Source organism: Oncorhynchus nerka, linkage group LG15, assembly GCF_034236695.1.
Source record: "Oncorhynchus nerka isolate Pitt River linkage group LG15, Oner_Uvic_2.0, whole genome shotgun sequence".
NCBI classification, from domain to species: Eukaryota; Metazoa; Chordata; class Actinopteri; order Salmoniformes; family Salmonidae; genus Oncorhynchus; species Oncorhynchus nerka.
Genome location: NC_088410.1, coordinates 49,512,755 through 49,534,403, shown reverse-complemented (window position 1 = coordinate 49,534,403; position 21,649 = coordinate 49,512,755). Strand labels below are relative to the sequence as shown.

The 21,649-nt window shown below is 41.5% G+C and overlaps 1 protein-coding gene across 1 annotated transcript in view; it reads left to right on the top strand.

Moving 5' to 3' along the window:
- Positions 1 to 21,236, top strand: part of LOC115142844 (cadherin-22-like) — a 221,542-nt gene extending 200,306 nt beyond the window's left edge. Inside the window, exons 10-12 of the mRNA XM_065001659.1 lie at positions 10,760 to 10,877; positions 13,415 to 13,666; positions 19,464 to 21,236. Coding sequence (XP_064857731.1) covers positions 10,760 to 10,877; positions 13,415 to 13,666; positions 19,464 to 19,981 — 888 coding nt within the window. The 3' untranslated portion in view covers positions 19,982 to 21,236. The remainder of the gene's footprint in view (positions 1 to 10,759; positions 10,878 to 13,414; positions 13,667 to 19,463) is intronic.
- Positions 21,237 to 21,649: the final 413 nt, after the last annotated feature.

Genomic DNA, 21,649 nt, shown 5'->3' with positions numbered 1-21,649 from the left:
CAACTTTAGGTGACAGAGAATAAGCAGCTTTAGCTCGGGAGCAAAGTTCATGCCAGTTGTGTGACACAGGCGCAGATTGTGGCAAATTGCTTTTCTGCTATTTATTTGTGGGTGTTTATGTCTGTCCTTTAGGTCACTATGAAGGGACTCGTTCAACTGTATGGCTTTCTGAATACAGTAAGGGGTCGAAGAAACACATTGGTGACATATAGGCTACATACAACTGTCGTCGCTTACCGTATTAGAATCTCTATTAGCTGTTCCTTATGCGGCAGCTACTCTTCCTGGGATTCACTGTAGGTTCCTTCTGAATTTACATATTCGAAGGCTCATCTTGGATCGCCCAGGATTGAGAGAGAGAGAGAGAGAGAGAGATAGATCACTATCCTCTGCCGTGCCTTGATTGCTTTACTGTTGATGATATCTGGAAATGGCCCAACTACAGTTGCTAGCCCCAATTCTGACTTGTGCTCTGATATCTGTTTCACTGATTTCTGCTCTCGTAAATGCCTGGGTTTTCGGCATGTTAACACAAGAAGCTTATTACCTAAAATGCATCAATTGAAAGTGTCGGTTCGCAGCTCCAATCCAGATGTGTTGGTCATTACTGAGACGTGGTTAAGAAAGAGTGTTTTGAATACTGATGTTAACCTTTCTGGTTATAACCTTTATCGGCAAGACAGATCTTCCAAAGGTGGGGGAGTGGCAATCTTTACCAAGGATCACCTTCAGTGCTCGGTTGTCTCCACAAAGACTGTCCCCAAACAATTTGATTTGCTGGTTTTAAGCAATAAACGTTCAAATAGCTCTTCGTTGACTGTTGCTGGGTGTTATCGTCCTCCATCAGCAGAGGCCTGTACCCTACCTGCCCTAAGCTCTCTCCTGGCCCCTTACACTTACAAGTCTGAATTTGACCTGCTAGGTGACCTAAACTGGGACATGCTTAAACCACCTGACCAAGTTCTAAGGCAATGGGACTCCCTAAATCTTACTCTGATTATTACCAATCCCACAAGGTATTACCCCAAACACCCAGAAAAGGCTACTCTCCTCAATGTTATCCTCAAAAATAATCCTGATAGGTATCAGTCTGGTGTATTCATTCTGTAATGACCTAATTGATCACTTTTTTACAGCCTGTGTTTGTAATGGCTGCTCAGTGAAACGACCTGTCCTGGCTTGACATAGACGCTACCTAAAAAACTTTGCAAGCCTTCCTTCATGACTTGGCCTTTGTAAATTGGTACAGAATCAGCATGATCCCCTCTGTCGAAGACACTTGGTCTTTCTTTTTTTGATATTTTCAGTGGTATTGTTAAAAACACAACCCCATAAAGAAAATGAGTTTCAGCCCCTGGTTTGACCGTCAGCTTGCAGAGTTACTCCACCTCAAGAATTGCATTTGGCGAAAGGCTTGGTACACGCATACTCAGGCTGACTGGCTCTCATTCAGGCAAATTATAAACACGTGCACTCAGGCTATCCTATCCGTAAGGCCAAAGTTATGTGGGTCGAACCTCAAGAAGTTCTGGAAAACGGTTAAAGACCTGGAGAATAAACCCTCCACCTCACAGCTGCCCATGTCCCTTAAATTTGATGATGTGGTTGTTACTGACAAGAAGCACATGGCTGAGCTTTTTCATCACCACTTCATTAAGTCAGGATTCCTATTTGACTCAGCCATGCCTCCTTGCCCGTCCAACATTTCCTAATTTCCTACCTCCTCTAATGCAACTATCCCTGATGCTCCTCCCACTTTTTCCCCTGCCCCGCTACAAAGTATCTCCCTGCAGGCGGTCACTGAGTCTGAGGTGGTAAAGGAGCTCCTTAAACTTGACCCCCCAAAAAATATCTGAGTCAGATGATTTAGACCCTTTCTTCTTTAAGGTTGCTGCCCCTATAATCGCCAAGCTTGTCTCCATTGCTTAGAAGGTGGCCACAGTTCGTCTGTCACGCCCTGACCGTATATATGTCTCTATTATATGTCTCTATTTTGGTTTGGTCAGGGTGTGATTTGGGTGGGCATTCTATGTTCCTTGTTCTATGATTTGTATTTATGTGTGTTTGGCCTGGTGTGGTTCTCAATCAGAGGCAGCTGTCTATCGTTGTCTCTGATTGAAAACCATACTTAGGTAGCATTTCCCACATGTATTGGTGGGTAGTTGTCCATGTATAGTTGCGTGTGAGCACTACGTTGGCTTCATGTTTTCGTTTGATGTTTATTGTTTTGTTGGCAACAGCTTAAAATAAAGAAGTATGTACGCTCCCCACGCTGCACATTGGTCCATTGTTTCCACCTTAGACGATTGTGACATCGTCCTTTATTTAAAGAGGGGATCAAACTGATCCTCACTGTTATAGAACTATTTCTATTTTGCCCTGTTTATCAAAAGTGTTGGAAAAAGTTGTCTATAATCAATTGACTTTCTTGATGTTTATAGTATTCTCTCTGGTATGCAATCTGTTTTCCGCTCAGGTTATGGATGTGTCACTGCAACCTTAAAGGTCCTCAATGAGAGTTGCGCAAGACTTGAAAAGTAACTTGGTTTGTTGTCTTCCTGTATTGAACACAGATAGACCCGTCTTCAATTTGATCGATTATTAACGTTTAAAAATAAAGCATCCCCTATACCATAAGAAGTTAATGTCCAACAAGCTTTCTCTGCCCTTAACCTTGTTCTGAACACCTCCAAAACAAAGGTCATGTGGTTTGGTAAGAAGAATGCCCCTCACCTGGCTTAACTGGTGCCTCCAGGGACACTACCTACTGCTCTCATTGTCACTCAATGCCTAGGTTTACCTCCACTGTACTCACATCTTACCATACATTTGCCTGTACAATACACTCTGAATCTATTCCACCACGCCCAGAAATCTGCTATTTTTATTCTCTGTCCCCAAACCCTTATCCTACTCCTCCTCTGTTCCCCTGGTGATGTAGAGGTTAACCCAGGCCCTGTAGCCCCCAGCACCACACCTATTCCCAGGCTCCAGGCACTCTCGTTTGTTGACTTCTGTAACCGTAAAAGCCTTGGTTTCATGCATGTAGAGAAGTGGTCCCGCTTTGGGGATCAAATCAGCGGTAATTTCAAGTGCACCACGTATAGTTTTTGATAAAACTCAAACTTTAATTAAAATTGACATACAATATACTGAATTAAAGCTACACTCGTTGTGAATCTATTCACCAAGTCAGATTCGGGGAATTCATGAGAAGCTATTATCTGATACCATGCACCCTACAAAAATACTGCAACGTCACCCAACGACAGATTTTGCGTTAGCGTCGCAAACGAAAAGGCTGAAATAAAATATAAAGCATTCATTACCTTTGACGAGCTTCTTTCTTGGCACTCCTAGATGTCCCATAAACATCATTTAGGGTCTTTTTTCGATAAAATCGGTCCATATATAGCCTAGATATTGAAGTCGGAATACTGCGAGTAAAGAGAGAAAAATTAGCATTTCATAACGTAACGTCGTTTTTTAAAAATCAAAAAGTCGACGATAAACTTTCACAAAACTCTTCGAAATACTTTTCTAATGCAACTTTAGGTATTAGTACACGTTAATAAGCGATAAATGGATCAGGAAACGATGTTAAAATCTTTATCTTGTCGTTGTAGAAAAACATGTCTGACCAGAGGTCGACCAAAAATCCGGGCGGAGTCATCAGGGAAGATGTTCCCTTGTTTGGGCTATACCAAGAATCAATTGCGAATCAAATCACATGACTCTAGACAACCTATGGCAGCTGGAGGCAGTGTAAACTCGGCTCTATTTAATTCGATTCACTTTGAACAATTGCCTGAAGTGGCGGAAGGATATATTTTTCCATCTTCAGAGAACAGATTTTCATGCACTTTTCGATGAAACGCCCGTTCTGTAAATGCCACAGGCGTGATTTAAACAGTTTTGGAAACGTCTGAGTGTTTCCTTTCCACACACACTAACCATATGAATGTACTATATTCCTGGCATGAATAGCAGGGCGCTGAAATGTTGCGTGATTTTTAACAAAAAGCTAAGAAAATTCGCAACATCCTTAACAAGTTTTTAACATCAGAAGCCTCCTCCCTAAGTTTGTTTTATTTATTGCTTAAGTTAAGCACACTCTGCCAACCCTGATGTCCTAGCCGTGTCTGAATCCTGGTTAAGGAAGGCCACCAAAAATTCAGAAATTTCCATCCCAAACTACAACATTTTCCGACAAGATAGAACTGTCAAAGGGGGCTGTGTTGCAATCTACTGAGTTCTGTCATACTATCCTGGTCTGTGCCTAAACAATTAGAGTTTCTACTTTTGAAAATCCACCTTTCTATAAATAAGTCTCTCAACGTTGCCACCAACCTCTCTGGGATATGTGAGACGCTAGCGTCCCACCTTGCCAACAGCCAGTGAAATTGCAGAGTGCCAAATTCAAAACAACAGAAATCCCATCATTAAAATTAATCAAACATACAAGTATTTTACACCATTTTAAAAATAAACTTCTTGTAAATCCAGCCACAGTGTCTGACTTCAAATAGGCTTTAAGGCAAAAGCTCACCAAATTATTATTTTAGGTCAGCACCTAGTCACAGAAAACCATAAAGCCATTTTCCAGCCAAGGAGAGCCCTCACAAAAGTCAGAAATTGCGATTAAATTAATCACTAACCTTTGATGATCTTCATCAGATGACACTCACAATAAATGTGTGTTTTTTTAGAGTATAATCTTAAAACTAGGATGTAAAGATGGTGACATCTAGTGGAAGCCCTGGGAAGTGCATGCACATCCATAACTATCAGGGATTTAAATAGGCTCTGTTTTTAAATTCGACTTCTCACTTCCTGTTTGGATTTCTTCTCGGGTTTTTGCTTGCCATATGAGTTCTGTTATCCTCAGACATCATTCAAACAGTTTTAGAAACTTCAGAGTGATTTCTATCCAATACTAATAATAATATATATTAGCATTTAGGACAGAGTAGGAGGCAGTTCAGTTTGGGCACGCAATTCATCAAAAAGTGACATGTACTGCCCCCTAACCTAACAGGATATACTACCCACCACTGCGACCTGTATGCTCTCGTTGGCTGGCCCTCGCTTCATTTTCGACGCCGAACCCACTAGCTCCAGTTCATCTATAAGTCTTTGCTAGGTAAAGCCCCGCCTTATCTCAGCTCACTGGTCACCATAGCAACACCCACCCGTAGCACGCGCTCCAGCAGATATATTTCACTGGTCATCCCCAAAGCCAACACCTCGTTTGTCCGCCTTTCCTTCCAGTTCTCTGCTGCCAATGACTGGAACAAATAGCAAAATCACTGAAGCTGTAGACATATCTCCCTCGCTAACTTTAAGCATCAGCTGTCAGAGCAGCTTACCGATCACTGTACCTGTACACAGCCCATCTGTAAATAGCACACCCAACTACCTCATCCCCATATTGTTATTTATTTACTTTTTGCTATTTTGCACCCCAGTATCTCTACTTGCACATCATCATCTGCACATCTATCACTCCAGTGGTAATGCAAAATTGTAATTATTTCTCCTCTTTGGCCTATTTATTGCCTTACCTCCCTAATCTTATTACATTTGCACACACTGTACATAGATTTTTCTATTGTGTTATTGACTGTACGTTTGTTTATCCCATGTGTAACTCTGTGTTGATTTTGTCGCACGCACTTCTTCATCTTGGCCAGGTCGCAGTTGTAAATGAGAACTTGTTCTCAACTGGCCTACCTGGTTAAATAAAGGTGAAATAAATAAAAAAAACATTTTCTAAATACCTGTCACAAGACCCACAGGTTGATGCTTATTTACAAAACCCTCTTAGGCCTCACTCCCCCCTATCTGAGATATCTACTGCAGTCCTCATCCTCCACATACAATACCCATTCTGACAGTCACATTCTGTTAAAGGTCCCCAAAGCACACACATCCCTGGGTCGCTCGTCTTTTCAGTTTGCTGCAGCTAGTGACTGGAACAAGCTGCAACAAACACTCAAACTGCATAGTTTTTTTCTCAATCTCTTCATTCAAAGACTCAATCATGGACACTCTTACTGACACTTGTGGCTGCTTTTTGTAATGTATTGTTGTCTCTATCTTCTTGCTCTTTGTGCTGTTGTCTGTGCCCAATAATGTTTGTACCCTGTGCTGCTGCCATGTTGTGTTGCTACCATGTTGTTGTCATCTTGTGTTGCTACCATGCTGTGTTGTCATGTGTTGCTGCCATGCTATGTTGTTGTCTTGGGTCTCTCTTTATGTAGTGTTGTGATGTGTTTTTTGTCCTATATTTTTATTTAATTCATTTTTATTTTTAATCCCAGCCCCCGTCCCCACAGAAGGCCTTTTGCCTTTTGGTAGGTAGGCCGTCATTGTAAATAAGAATTTGTTCTTAACTGACTTGCCTAGTTAAATAAAGGTTAAATAAAAAATAAATAAATACAATTTCTCTCATAGCTGAGATGTGCTGGTTCACTTGCTTATTCAAAATGATTTAAGATCGTGAGAAGGCATCCAAAGCTTTTGTTGCAATTTCCGGTACCATATTTTACTATAGGTAATGATGAGACGTGACAAGTTGAATCATTCAAACCGTTATACAGCCTCCTTGTTCTGTAATTCCTCCACATTCCACCCCCTCAACATCTGTGTCTTTCCATTTTTGAACCTACCCCCAAATCTGCCACATTCTCCTTGTCTGCCCTTTTCGGATTGACACGTTAAACAAGTCTCAGGCCTGTGTCGATCCCCCTCATCGACCCTGTGGCATTTTCCAGACTAGATGCAAATAGACAGATATCATATAGTGCTGTGTGTGCAGGAAAAGGCGGGGTGGAGAAGCAAATACTGAGTAAGGCCCCGGGTAGAGGTGCCTGTCAACTCAACATAGCCTTCTCAAAGCCCAGCTAGTGGGTCAGTGTGACAGATCACCAGGGCTCAGTCCTCCCCTGGGACAGTACAAGTGAGATGAATAATGCGAGGTCCCTCTGAAACACACACACACTGGCACATGCGTACACGTGTGCTCACATTGCCACATACACACACATGGGGGTTCATGCTCACAGAAACATGCTCAAATCCGCAATCACATCGACTCGCACAGACAGAAGCATGTGCACAGTCACACACATACAGATACACACGCACACATATATATGCACACATACAGATCCCCCCCCCCCCACACACACACAGCATGCAAATAGACATTATGACAATCAGACAGGCAGATTTGCAACAGTATTTTATATGTTGCATCCGAGATTGACTGAATCATTTTTTAACTCACTAAAATGACATTCAACCATTTTTTGCTGGTTAACATGCACATATAACCTCAAAGACACATACACTGTCTTGATTTAACAACCCTCCACAATTTTCCAACCATTTTTCTCGGACAATGAGTCATTTTACAAGTATTCACTTAAATAATGTTTTATTTCATTCTAACCTACCCCTAATGATTGTGAACCCCTTTGCAACGATTTGAGGTTCTTGTATCTTACCTTGATATGGCTGAACTTCAGTCTCCCCTCTTAAAGTCTCCCTGGTTGCCCACTGAAGTGGCAGATTATCTTCACAAATGGGAAAGCAAGACACATTCTCTGGACCTTTACCCTGTACCCTGGCCCCAGGGTATATATGCTAGTTTTGGAAAAATCGATCCCTCGTGCTTTCCAAGGGTGTTTATAGATGTAAAGGGTCAGATGGGGTACTGTTAGATAGACATCTAATTAGGTGATTGTGCTTGAGGGAGCTGCTCAATAAACACTCGCTCTCATTCAATATGCTTTAATTGAATGAATAAAAAGGTTAATGTTGCCAAAGCAAAGTGATACACACAATTCTGAAAACAACAGTGACAATAATAAAAAAAATAGTAGCTATAATACAAAAAAGTATAGAAAATAGTATGGTTTTTTACACCAGCTTCAAACAGCTGAAACAACAATATTTTGGGTTATGGAAAATTCACCACATTACTAAAGGTATGTGGACACCTCATCGTCGAACATCTCATTCCACACTCATGGGCATTAATATGGAGTTGGTCCCCCATTTGCTGCTATAACAGCCTCCACTCTTCTGGGAAGGCTTTCCACTAGATGCTGGGACTTGTTTCCATTCAGCCACAAGAGCAATAGTGAGGTTGGGCACTGGCGTTGGGAGATGAGGCCTGGCTCGCAATCGGCGTTCCAATGTATCCCAAAGGTATTCAATGGGGTTGAGGTCAGGCTCTATGCAGGTCAGTCAAGTTCTTTCACACTGATTTCGATAAACCATTTCTGTATGCACCTCCCTTTGTGCACGGGGGCATTTTCATGCTGAAACAGGAACGGGCCTTCCCCAAACTGTTGACACCAAGTTGGAAACACAGTATGGTCTAGAATGTAAGTGTATGCTGTTGTGTTAAGATTTCCAATCACAAGAACTAAGGGGCCTAGCCCAAACCATAAAAAACATCCCTAGACCATTATTCCTCATCCACCAAACTTTACAGTTGGAACTATCCATTGGGGTAGGTAATGTTCTCCTGGCGTCCGCCAAACTCAGATTCGTCCATCAGATTGTCAAATGGTGAAACGTGATTCATCACTCCAGAGAATGCATTTCCATGGAGCTTTACACCGCTCCAGCCGATGCTTGTCATTGCTCATGGTGATCTTAGGCTTGTGTGCAGCTATAGAAACCCATTTCATGAAGCTCCTGACGAACAGTTCTTGTGCTGACATTGCTTCTAGAGGCAGTTTGGAACTCGGCAGTGAGTGTTGCAACCGAGAACAGAATAATTTTTACACGCTACGCGCTTCAGCACTCGGTGGTCCCATTCTGTGAGCTTGTGTGACCTACCACTTATGTCTGAGGCGTTGTTGCTCCTAGACGTTTCCACTTCACAATAACAGCACTTATAACAGCGAGGGCCAGCCTACGAGAGTGTACAGGTCGCAGTGGTGGGTAGTATATGTGGCTTTGGTGACAAAAAGGATGGCACTGGGATAGACCGCATCCAATTTGTTGAGTAGAGTGTTGGGGGCTATTTTGTAAATGACATCGCTGAAGTCAAGGATCGGTAGGATGGTCAGTTCTACGAGGGTATGTTTGGCAGCATGAGTGAAGGAGGCTTTGTTTGCGAAATAGGAAACTGATTCTAGATTTAATTTTGGATTGGAGATGCTTGATGTGAATCTGGAAGGAGAGTTTCCAGTCTAACCAGACACCCTAGGTATTTGTAGTTGTCCACATATTCTAAGTCAGAACCATGCAGAGTAGTGATGCTGGGCAGGCGGGCAGGTGTGGGCAGCGATCGGTTGAAGAGCATGCATTTAGTTTTACTTGCATTTAAGAGCAGTTGGAGGCCGCGGAAGGAGAGTTGTATGGCATTGAAGCTCGTCTGGAGGTTAGTTAACACAGTGTCCAAAGAAGGGCCAGAAGCATACAGAATGGTGTGTCGTCTGTGTAGAGGTGGATCAAAGAATCACCAGCAGCAAGGCTCAGGCCCTGAAGCAAGGATATGCATGTTATTGGTACCATTTGAAAGGAAACACTGAGGTTTATAGAAATGTGAAAGTAATGTAGTAGAATACAACACAATAGATCTGGTAAAAGATAATACAAAAACAAAATGAATTGTTCATTTGTAAAAAAGAAAAGAAAATCATCTTTGAAATGCAAGAGGAAGGCCATAATGTATTATTGCAGCCCAGGTGCAATTTAGATGTTGGCAAATAGATGGCAGCAGTGTATGTGCAACGTTTTAGACTGATCCAATGAACCATTGTATTTCTGTTCAAAATGTTGTATCAAGACTGCCCAAATGTGCATAATTTGTTTATTAATAACTTTTCATGTTCAAAATGTGCACTCCCCTCAAGCAATAGCGCGGTATTATTTCACTGTAATAGCTACTGTAAATTGGACAGTACAGTTAGATGAATAAGAATTTAATCTTTCTGCTAATATCAGATATGTCTATGTCCTGGGAAATGTTCTTGTTACTTACAACCTGATGCTAATCGCATTAGCCTACATTAGCTCAACCATCCCGTGGAAGGGACACTGATCCCGAAGATGTTTTACAACAAGTTGTAACTTCTTGATTTATTCCCACAAGACTTATCTTACAGAGAAGTCCAGAAAAGGTAATCATGTCCTCACACGCGGCTCTCCAAATCTTTAGTTTTAATCATCTTTAAAAGTGTTACTGTTAGGAACAATTTGTCTGTGTGTGAACATCGAGAGATGCATGCATATGTGTGTGGATCCCCTTTACGCTCTCTGTGTGTGTGTGTGTGTGTGTGTGTGTGTGTGTGTGTGTGTGTGTGTGTGTGTGTGTGTGTAATAAATCCAGAACTGTACGAGCCTGTTGACAAGCGTATAATGAGAACTGAACATTGGATTTTAGGAGGATTGCCTGATGTGTCCCCTTTTATTTCAATCCCCCCTTCCCCTCTATAAAGAGACCCATCTGTTGTTTTAGATAGTCACTTAATTGAATATCTGCAGCTAATTTGGTTAACCATAAAGTTCCCCATATTTCCTTCCATGTGCTACTCTACTCATCAGTCCGTGGCACACTGATTAAATGTGAAAACGTAATTGATCAACTAGCACTTCAATGCTGGCTTCAATGAAATAGAATGAGGAGGTATGAATTTTCATTGCGGGGCTGTCTTGAGGTTAAGGGATGGCTGGGATAGGAATGGTGGCTCGTGTAAAGTCATCCTCATGTCTTGATTTCCTTCCTCTCTGGCAGCTCATTCACTCTATCAGCGTGGTGGATAGGGACGAGCCGCAGTTGGGCCACCGCTACTACTTCACCCTGGCACCGGAGGCCACCAACAACCGCCACTTCACCCTGTGGGATGTCAAAGGTAAGAGGTCAAAAGTTATAGGTCAGAGGTCATATAGTTCTTACAGAGCGAATCTGAAGGTCATTTTGAGGGATGATACTGGACATCCCTGTGCAATGCCTGGGATGAGCTGTTAGAGTATACTGTGTCATATGTGATATGAATGAGTCAAACTGTGTAGCATGAAAGGTTATTGAATATACTGTGAAATATGTGTAGCTGGAAAAGTATGTGTCATATGGGCATATGATGCAGTATATGGACATACTGTTCTGCTTAATTAATATAAGTGCCCCTACATTATGAAACACAATGTAAGGACATCCATTTTCTAGTGGCGACTTTGCAGTGGACCCAAACCTTTTTCTTTTTGTTGTTGTTGCAAAACGCTGACTCCATGGAGCCAAGCGGGATGACATGTTAGCAAGCAAATCCCTCTTTGGAAATGGGTACCTAAGTGGATGTGACGCGTGGCCTAATCAAGATTGATCTGACATGGTGAAAATGTCAGAGGAGCGAGCCAGGCAAATGTCAGAGGAGGCTGTGGCGTGGCCTGGTGTAGCGCAGTCACATGCCTGGGCAGGGGGGCCTGGGTACTGGGAAACACGGGCTCAGCGTCTGCATGAGTCGACTCACCCCTCCGCCCACATACACACACACACAGACTCATGCATATACGCAGAGACACAGGCAAGCACACAAATGCACATGCATTGACACAGGCTATTTGAACTAATCACACACGTAAATACACACAGACAAACCTATATGCTGGCATCACACACACACACACACACACACACACACACACACACACACACACACACACACACACACACACACACACACTGTGCTCAGCAGTATGCGTGCTCTCACACAGAGACACAGTGGCTCAGACCTTTTATCCTCCCACCTACTTTTTCCACTGTTCTTCAGTTTTCATGGACACATTTGTCAACCTGTCAGATTGGATCTGTCACTTTCTCTTTTCACCATCACGGCTTCACATTCCATTCTGTTTTCGTGCTTTGACACGCGAAGACAAACGGGCACTTATTTTCATTCCTCAAAACTTTTTAGTGATTATTTTTGGAAGTCTGCGAAGCTAATCTTCGCCGTTGAAGGATCAAAGGTCTACAGGTGTCGCAAAAGTGACGTCTTGCTTTACTTATTGACTTTATAGTCGCGGTTGGGAACATTTGTTATAAAGCTTGTAAAATAAGTGTGTTTTGTTTTGTCAGATCAGTTTTTGTTACTGTTAAGTCATTTTTAATTTACTAATCTGATTCATGTAAATTAACATGACATTCAATAAAAAAACGACTCCAATAAAACACGCATAATTAGCTTATACATTCCCCTGTCGCCTCATAAAATATTTTTTTTAAATACACTGTTTAGAACGCACTTGTCAACGCACCTATTAGTACAATGAAATGTCCCTTTATTTTCAATGGGTTTAAGATGGTATGGATACTTTCTGGTACTTACCCCAAGTAATTTAACACCATTGGTCATTTCTTAACGCTTTTGTCAATGAATCTCAAAGTGAAATGAATATTGAAATTATTAGGGAACTACCATTTTAGCCATTTCAAGGTGATTATCAAAATGTATTTCGGAAAGTTACATTTCAACGACGAGAGAACCTAAGATTACTGCATCCCTCTTCTGTCCATTCAGAAAGGCATACTTACGAAATAGGATGCAGAGTCAAAGTCAGAGGGTCAATGTCACAGACATTATACTCAGCAAAGTTCCCGTACACAAACAGCCATGGTGATAGGAAGAGTGTACTGCCTGCCTGTGACAGAGAAGTGCTCTAGCTGCATCGATGACAGTGATATATGCCTCCAGTGATGAATTGTCTAGCGTCTTATATACAAATCCATCCACACTAGATATTCTGACTATATTTGTCAACGCCTGATGCTGTATGTATTGTATATGTCTCTCTGAGAGGCCGTGCACCAGTTAGGTTTTATTTCAAATTTGGCATCCTCCAATTCTCTCCCCTTGGTTACATTTGACTAAAAAGAATGTGTGATGAATAGACAGTTACATTTTCTTGGTTAGCGAACTAGCGAATTTTAGCCATATTATCATAGACAGGACATCATTCAAAACACCTCAAAACAATGTGTGGTATTAAGAACAAGAGAAAACTAGATGAAACGAGCCACATACGATTCCCCACATGGCAGCTTCTTGTCAAGTACCTATTTGCGCAGAGGCAAATCTATTTCTCAGGTAGCACCACATTTCTTTACAGAATTATCTTGTTCTCTGACTTGTCTACCTGTGTGGGACTATAAAATTGGAACACTATAATGGATATTGGCATATCGGCAACATGACTATGCAGGACGGCAATTCAACCGCCACGTTATGAAGGTCTATGGCATAGGCCACTCTAGTATTATCTCATATACAGTATTATGTCTCTATGTTACAGATAACCCTGCAGGGATTTGAACCCAGCGCTTGGGCTTCAACCGCCAACAGCAGATAGTTATGAAGGTATGACAGGCCACTGGTATAATATCTCTTTGTTCCAGACAATACTGCGGGAATCCGGACACAGCGCTCAGGCTTCAACCGCCACGAGCAGAACGTCTACCTTCTGCCTATCCTGGTAGTGGATAGCGGGCCTCCCGCCCTGAGCTCCACGGGCACCTTGACCATCCACGTGTGTGGCTGTGACCCGGAGGGCACCATCCAGTCCTGCAATGCCACCGCCTACGCCATTAGCACCTCACTCAGTCCCGGGGCCCTCATAGCCCTACTGGTTTGCATGCTCATACTCATTGGTAAGTATGGAACAAAGTGAAAATTGAACTGAGTTCCTTCAAATTTAGCTGCGCTTGATTGAGCCTGTCTGGCATAAAATAACCAACAGCATAGTCCTAAAAGTGCAACCCCGTGGAATAAGTCAACTGTAAAGACACAATCTGGAGATAGGATCAAATTGAAGGATACAGATGTTTTCGGTAAACATAGGATTAACTATGTTTACAACTGCCATTAATAAAGGAAAGACATCTGCTCTGCATGATCTGATGGGGGTCTATCAGGACACAGAACAATGTTTTTGTTTTAAAACAGGAGAGAAGTAGACAAATATATACAGTATAGGGAATACAGGTATAAGTACGTGGCATATATGAGTAAATGGGAATAATTCAAAACAATGTGAATAATACAGTATAAGGACTGTAACACCAAAGTACAGTCTACATCTACAGATGTATCCTTCATTCATGAATGTCATGTATCTATGATTTGTTTTCTATTTTCTGTCACAATTTTCCATATTTGTGACATTGCAGTTGGGCAACTCTCAATCCCCTTTCATGAGATTTTTTTCCCCCAAGTGGATAGTACATACAATAGTTGGACTTAGTTGGACAATAGTTGGATACAATAGTTGGGGAGGGGGAACTGAATGGTGAGAGTGGGAGGCCTAGTAGAAAGAAGGTGGGAGGGGGGAGTTGCCCCAGCACTCACATCTCCCTGGAACGACGCTCTTTAAATAGACAAGGTGTTCCAGACGTTCTCAGATACCAGCATTCACACACACACACACACACACTCTCAGCAGGAGTGCTAGGCGAGAGAAGATTTTGTGTTGTCATCTTTGAAAGTTTAATGAGTCGCTTTAAATTCTTGCCTCGTCAACACTGGCAAAACGTTCCTATTTTGGCTGCGGTAGAAACGAAAGCAGTGCACGTCATCGTCAGTTTATTTTTTTCTTACTTTGCTATTATGTGTTTCACATCTCGTTTGTTTTGAATGACTGATGAACAGGCTGGGGTTTCAACCCAAATGGCACCCTATTCCAGGGCCCAGAGTGCTCTGGTCAAGTAGTGCACTAGAGAATAGGGTGCCATTTGGGATTTACCTTGGTTCATCCAGCATCTCTGAATCAGGGAGGTAGTATTGTTTTTATGATAGTTTTGATGTAATTTCTTTATTAACTTAAGCGTAGTAAGCTTCAAAAGGAACCTATATTTTATTAATTGTTTTTTTTTACATCACTGCCTGGTATGGCAACTGCTCAGCCTCTGACCGCAAGGCACAGGGTAGTGCAAACGGCCCAGTTCATCACTGGGGCCAAGCTTCCAGCCATCCAGGACCTCTATACCAGGCGGTGCCAGAGGAAGGCCCTAAATATTGTCAAAGACTCCAGCCACCCAAGTCATAGACTGTTCTCTCTGCTACTGCACGGCAAGTGGTACTGGAGCGCCAAGTCTAGGTCCAAGAGGCTTCTTAACAGCTTCTACCCCCAAGCCATAAGTCTCCTGAACATCTAATCAAATGCCTACCCAGACTATTTGCATTGCCCCCCCCCCCCTATTTTAAATCGCTGCTACTCTCTGTTGTTATCATCTATGCATAGTCACTTTAATAACTCTACCTACATGTACATATTACCTCAATTACCTCGACTAACCAGTGCCCCCGCACATTGACTCTGTACCGGTACGCCCCTGTATATAGTCTCGCTATTGTTGTTTTACTGCTGCTCCTTAATTACTTGTTACTTTTATTTTTTATTCTTATTCGTATTTACATATATGTTTTTAAACTGCATTGTTGGTTAGGGGCTCGTAAGTAAGACTTTCACTGTAAGGTTTACACATGTTGTATTCGGTGCATGTGACGAATATAATTTGATTTGATTCGATTTCAAATGCCTTTTGGCCCTCAACCAAAATGTTAAGATGATGTACAAACCTGAAGCAGGCAAGCTTAACTATAAAAAGCAGTGGTTAAAAAGTACTGTGTTTTGTGGTACTATAGCTGTACCACCTCAAAGGGTCATTTAAAGTCAGGAATTAAAACAGACCTTTTAATTCCAGTTTTCCCCAATGCATTTAAATGTCGAATTGGAATATCAGTGTCCTTCCTAAATTAACTCAATTGAAATGCCACTTACCCTAAGCCTGCTATCTCAGTAAAGTTCCTGTCTTCAAACACTAGCTGTCCATAAAATGTCCCATTGTTTAAAGGAAAATTAGATATAAAATATGATGTGGCGTATGTTCGGTGAATCAGGTGGTGAGTAGCCTAAAAACATTGATATCTGTCATCATTAAACTCCCATTTACTGTTTGCAGTGTAATTCTGCCAATACCTTGGCTGATTTTCACCCATTTGAAAAGATCGCAGTTCAAGTAATGTCAGATACACACAAATTAATATTGACTAATTGATATTCATTGGTAGAAAATGGAAACAACACCTATATTAAGTGGCTAGTGCTCTAAGCAGCTCTAAGACCACTGAGGTATTGCCAATTATAGTGGAGGTCCTGGGCTGGGAGAGAGCTGAGCTGAACTGGGCTCAAGGGAATGAGAACGGACAGCGTGTGTTTAACAGCCACCTTGTGTGTTAATGGGCGATAGGGATTGGAGCCAAACGACTGACTTACCTGTGTGTCAGCCTTGACTTCCCAACGATCCACCCACAGAACACACACAATGAGCGCAAACACACACACATACACACACACACACACACACACACACACACACACACACACACACACACACACACACACACACACACACACACACACACACACACACACACACACACACACACACACACACACACACACACACAAAATGACTCCCACCAACTCGCCTGTTGATCTGTACGTGTTTGTGAGTGTGGTTGTGGGGATAACCCAGGTCTACCCAAGCACTGTATTAGATTGTGGCATGATGAGCGAAATGAAAAACACATTTCTCTCTAATTAGCAACAAACAAACAATCCCTCCATCAGTTAATTTAGTGGATGACGTGATGAATCCATTTTGGCGCGGCGAGGAATCTGCGCACATCCGTACCAATTACACCCCATCTGCTGTGATGAACTCCTTGGCTCATGTGGCTTGGCGCAGCCCAAGGGTAAATTGCCCGTCTTGTCTGGACCGCTTATCGGAGCACTCTGTACACAGAGGAGCAGCCACATGTAAGAGGGCAGGTACAACATGTACGCAGGACATATCATAGGCTGTGCATCATGCCATGCATAACATGCAAAATGTGACTTTGGAGATGATGTGTTATGTTACCGTCACTGTAACACTGCAAATAACAGTAACATTGAAAGATTGAATTCATATCTCTTTAACAAGAATGAAGCAGCCAATGTATTCCCTCTGATTTTCCATTTCCACTAAGATAAAACATAATACTATACAACACACTGTAGTATCCCCCTCGATCGTGTAGTGCTTACTATAGGATGTTGTAGTATACTGTAGAATCCTATACTACAAACTGTAGTATTCCTTGATCATGTAGTGTTTACTTTAGAACATTGTTGTATAATGTGTAGAATACTATAGTACACACTGTACTAACTCTCAAACACGTAGTGCTTACTTTAGAAGTTTTAGATCGATTGGGACTGCTAGCTAGCTTTACTGTTACCTGCTAGCTTTGTCGATGTTGTTTTGATTTGAACGGGATGTCCTTGGGGAGCTCATGCCAGGAATTTCCTCTAAGGTTCCCCCTCGATCGTGTATTGCTTACTATAGAATTGTGTAGTATACTGTAGAATAATATACTCCACACTGTAGTATCACCTGAGTGATTGTTTTTATTTGACTATATAAAAACACAATACAACCACAAATTTGGATATGATGAATTTAGATTTTTTTTGAGAATAACTAAAAACGTTTCATGTATTTTTATTGTGGTCCTAGTTCAAACATGTTACACATTACAACTAACTCACATGAAAAAATACTATAGTATACTATGGTCTAAATACTGTATTATTACTATATTTATATACTATAGTATTCAATGTAGTGTTGTTGCAGACATGACTATAGCATACTATAATATTCACTGTAGATTTTTTGCAGACTTTACTGTAGTATTTACTGTAGTGATTTTGCTGGCATGACTGTAATCTCCCAAGTCTTTGCTGAAGACAAGCATACCCATAACATGATACAGCCACCACCATGCTTGAAAATATGAAGAGGGGTACCACAGTGATGTGTTGTGTTGGATTTGTCCCAAACATAACACTCTATTTTCAGGTAATTTATTTGCCATTTTTTGTAGTTTCACTTCATTGCTTAGGTGTATTGATACTCCATACAAAATTGTATTAATAACTTCATCATGCTCAAAGGGATATTCAATGAATACTTATTGACTCAAGACATTTCAGCTTTTTGTTTTTAATTATTTTTTTCAAACTTTCTAAAAACATAATTCCACTTTGACAATATGGGTATTTATTGTAGGCCAGTGACACAAAATCTAAAATTAACCATTTAAAATTCACGCTGTAATACAACAAAATGTGGAAAAAGTCAAGGGGTGTGAATACTTTCTGAATGCACTGTTAATGAAAGTCATTAGTGAGCTGACCCACTGATGGCCATCATCACATGCTAGATTAGTCAATGTTCAACGATGGAGGTGATAGCATATCAACCTCATGCCGCGTGGAACGGTAAATGGCTTCAATCCCAATAATAATAGTAATGGTAATAGTAGTGATATACATATTAATCGTCATATTACTCCAAAATAGTCATGATCTACATTGTTTGAATAGTCATATCGTCATTATATTTTTATTTCCACATTTGATGAAGACTAGATTAGTGAAGATTGGTGTTGTTGTCATAGCGCTGACATTTAGTTTGGTAAGTGGTAGACAGGAAGTTTTAATTCATTAATCAATCGGAGCCCCTCCGGAATAACCATATGTCTGGAGAAGGGTGGCTACAGCTAAGTGGTAGTTTTCTAATCAGGCAGTAATTAAAATAAGTAAGCTTGGATTAAAGCCCTGATTGATTTATTGGGATGGATACAGCTTTTGTTTTTCCTCCGCCTCATTAGACTATTAAGTGATCCATCTCAGTTGTTTTCCTTTTTAATTCAGACTTAATTTTTCTGTCATTAAACCCTCTGTTGGTGGACGCCAAAACAGTAGAGCTCTGCTCTAAATTTCTGTCTGGTTCTAATGCAGCATGTCTCACTTGAATAGGTATTGATGAACAGATCAGCCTCTATTAAACATTTGAAAACATATTTCTGGGCGAGCAATTAGGAATTTTGCTTTGTGCACTGGTGGAGAATCAATGCCCATGCATTGGAAATGTTACCCTTCATCATTTAAGCTTCAATTTGCTGTCTTTTTTGGGGTGAAATTAAAATTGGAAAACCAGAGATGGAAAAGGAAAGGGCAAACTTTTTGCTAATAAATACAAAAAAGGCTGTTGTAATTTCATTAGCCACCCACCATTTGCACAATCCAATATTCTTCATTCGTCTTGTGTTATTCCCCTTTGTGCTTGAGAGAATCTTTACAAAAGGGCAGATGTTTTTGTTCATTCGTATAATTCATTAGTCTTCGCTTCATGACGTGAAATTACTCTCTACCAGCTACTCTCTGAGAGTTTCTCCAAATGTTCACTGGCAACTCCAGATAATAATCCAGAGCTTTGGCTCACAACTTCTGCACAGCACAGACACACTTCCTAGGCTCTGACTTCCCCACTGTCGATGCGGCTAATCCCTAAACCCCTTAATCCCTAATCCCATGCTCTTTCTCCACCTCTGCAGTCCTGGTGCTGCTAATCCTGACCCTGAAGCGTCACCGCAAGGGCCAGAGCATGTCGGAGGATGAGGAGGACATGCGCGACAATGTCATCAAGTACAACGACGAGGGTGGCGGCGAGCAGGACACGCAGGCCTACGACATGAGTACCCTGCGCAACCTCTTTGACTTTCCAGAGACCAAGGGTAGCTCGTCCGAGTCAGGCCCTGAACTACGCACGCTGCCCCAGTGGATTCAGGGGCGGATGAGTGGTGACGGCGAGGCGGCCGACTTCTCCCTCTTCAAGGGCTACATCCGCAAGAAGGTGGAGCAGACAGATGGCGACCTGTCGGTGCCGCCCTACGACTCATTCCAGACGTACGCCTTCGAGGGAAACAGCTCGCCAGCCCTCTCTCTCAGCTCCATCCACACCCTGTCCACCACATCTGATCAGGATTTCTCCTACCTCAGCGACTGGGGGCCGCGCTTCAGGCAACTGGCGGGATACTATGCCCCGGGACATCCTGAGGAAGACGGCTCCTAGCGGTGTCCTCGGCCCAGACCCTTTCTCCTTTTCCATCCCCAGCACTGTATCAAGAGCCCAGTGTCAAAACTGTCCTAAAAAGCACTCCTCCAACTCCTTCAGAGCAACAGAACTGAATCCCAGTCAGTGTGAGTCGGAAATCAATTTGGTCAACAACAAAAAATCTTATTTCGAAACTTCAAGTTTGACTTTTTTTCAAAGAGAAACATTGAGTTTTCACATGGTTTGAAAAGTCATGGTGAAAGGTGGGCTGATTAAATGAGGGATTAAAGGAGGTGTTATCCATTCACTATTCCCTTTACAGTAAAGAACAAAGGAGTAAGACGTAATACAAAATAAGTGGTGCGCCACAGATTACAATACAATTACATTTTACATTTGTTTCTGGGTATTTTCTGTCTGGAGTCAAAGACTGGTCCATTTTTAGCTTTGTGAGTGTGGAGGCTCTGAGGACATTCAGAGAAATGAACATTATGAAACTCAGCAGGGGGTTAATATGTATGTGTGATAAATATGTATTTATTTATGAACAAATATTAATGTATTTATTCCTTTTGTATTTATGTATTTATTTTGTCCATAATCACCGCACCACTTGTAACAATGGACATCAATGAAGAATGATACAGAAATATTTATTATGGTGAAAAAACCTGAGGAGAGAAGAGCTTCTGTATAAGCACGTAGCAGAGGACTTCACAAAGGTGATATTTGGGTCACAAACAACTACAGTCTTGGAAATATTTGTATTTATTTTTCAGGAACACTTTTGTAAAATAGACAACACGACTGGAAGACGGAGCGCGACTAAAAAGAAAAGGGTCAGAGAACAAAGGATGAGTCGATTCAGTGCAAAGATTGGTTTTGGTTTGATATGCTTTCAATGTATTGTAAACATTTCTAAGGTGTGATGAAGGATGTGGGACATTAGGTGTTAACTGGGTTTTTGCTTTTTCACCGCCATTTAAAAGGCAATAAGGCACAATCCGCACAAGTGATTCAAGACTATACTGTATGAAATGACTGTGTTTTTTTCATGGAGTTGGGTATTTGTTCATTCCAGAATTTGTATGTGTGTGTCCAACTTGTTTTCTATTCCAGAAGATTTGATTACTTTTATTTCACAGGGTGGATGAATATGTGGGGTGACAGGTACAGAAATAAGGGATGAGTAGATGGAATTCCTCCACCCAGTATCCAAAACCTATTAAATGTTGATCTTAAACTTGCAAATGTATGGAAAATAAAATCAATAAAAAATGTAATGATTTGTTTTGTAAAAAGACTGATGGCTTTTTCTCCACATTGTAAAAACTGAGATCTTTATGATCTAATAGATTTATTACATTTTATCTTACCAAGTCAATGTTTGAGAGTCACTACAGTATTGCCAGGATACAGTTTTATCTTATCGTAGTTGATCCAATACAGTGAAACTACCCTCATAATTACGGTATGATGACACTTGTTTACTGAAGACTTGTTTCTTTTCAGGGAGCAATAATCCTGCATCCAGGAAGTGAATTGTGTAGCTTGGTTCCACTACAGTACAGTCAGAATGTGTAGGTATAATTACTGCCGACGATGGCTAGATGCAGATTAAGGGAGTTCAGAGTATCTCCCTACTCTCAAACCCATTATTTGACATGGTCACCTGAGGATACTGTC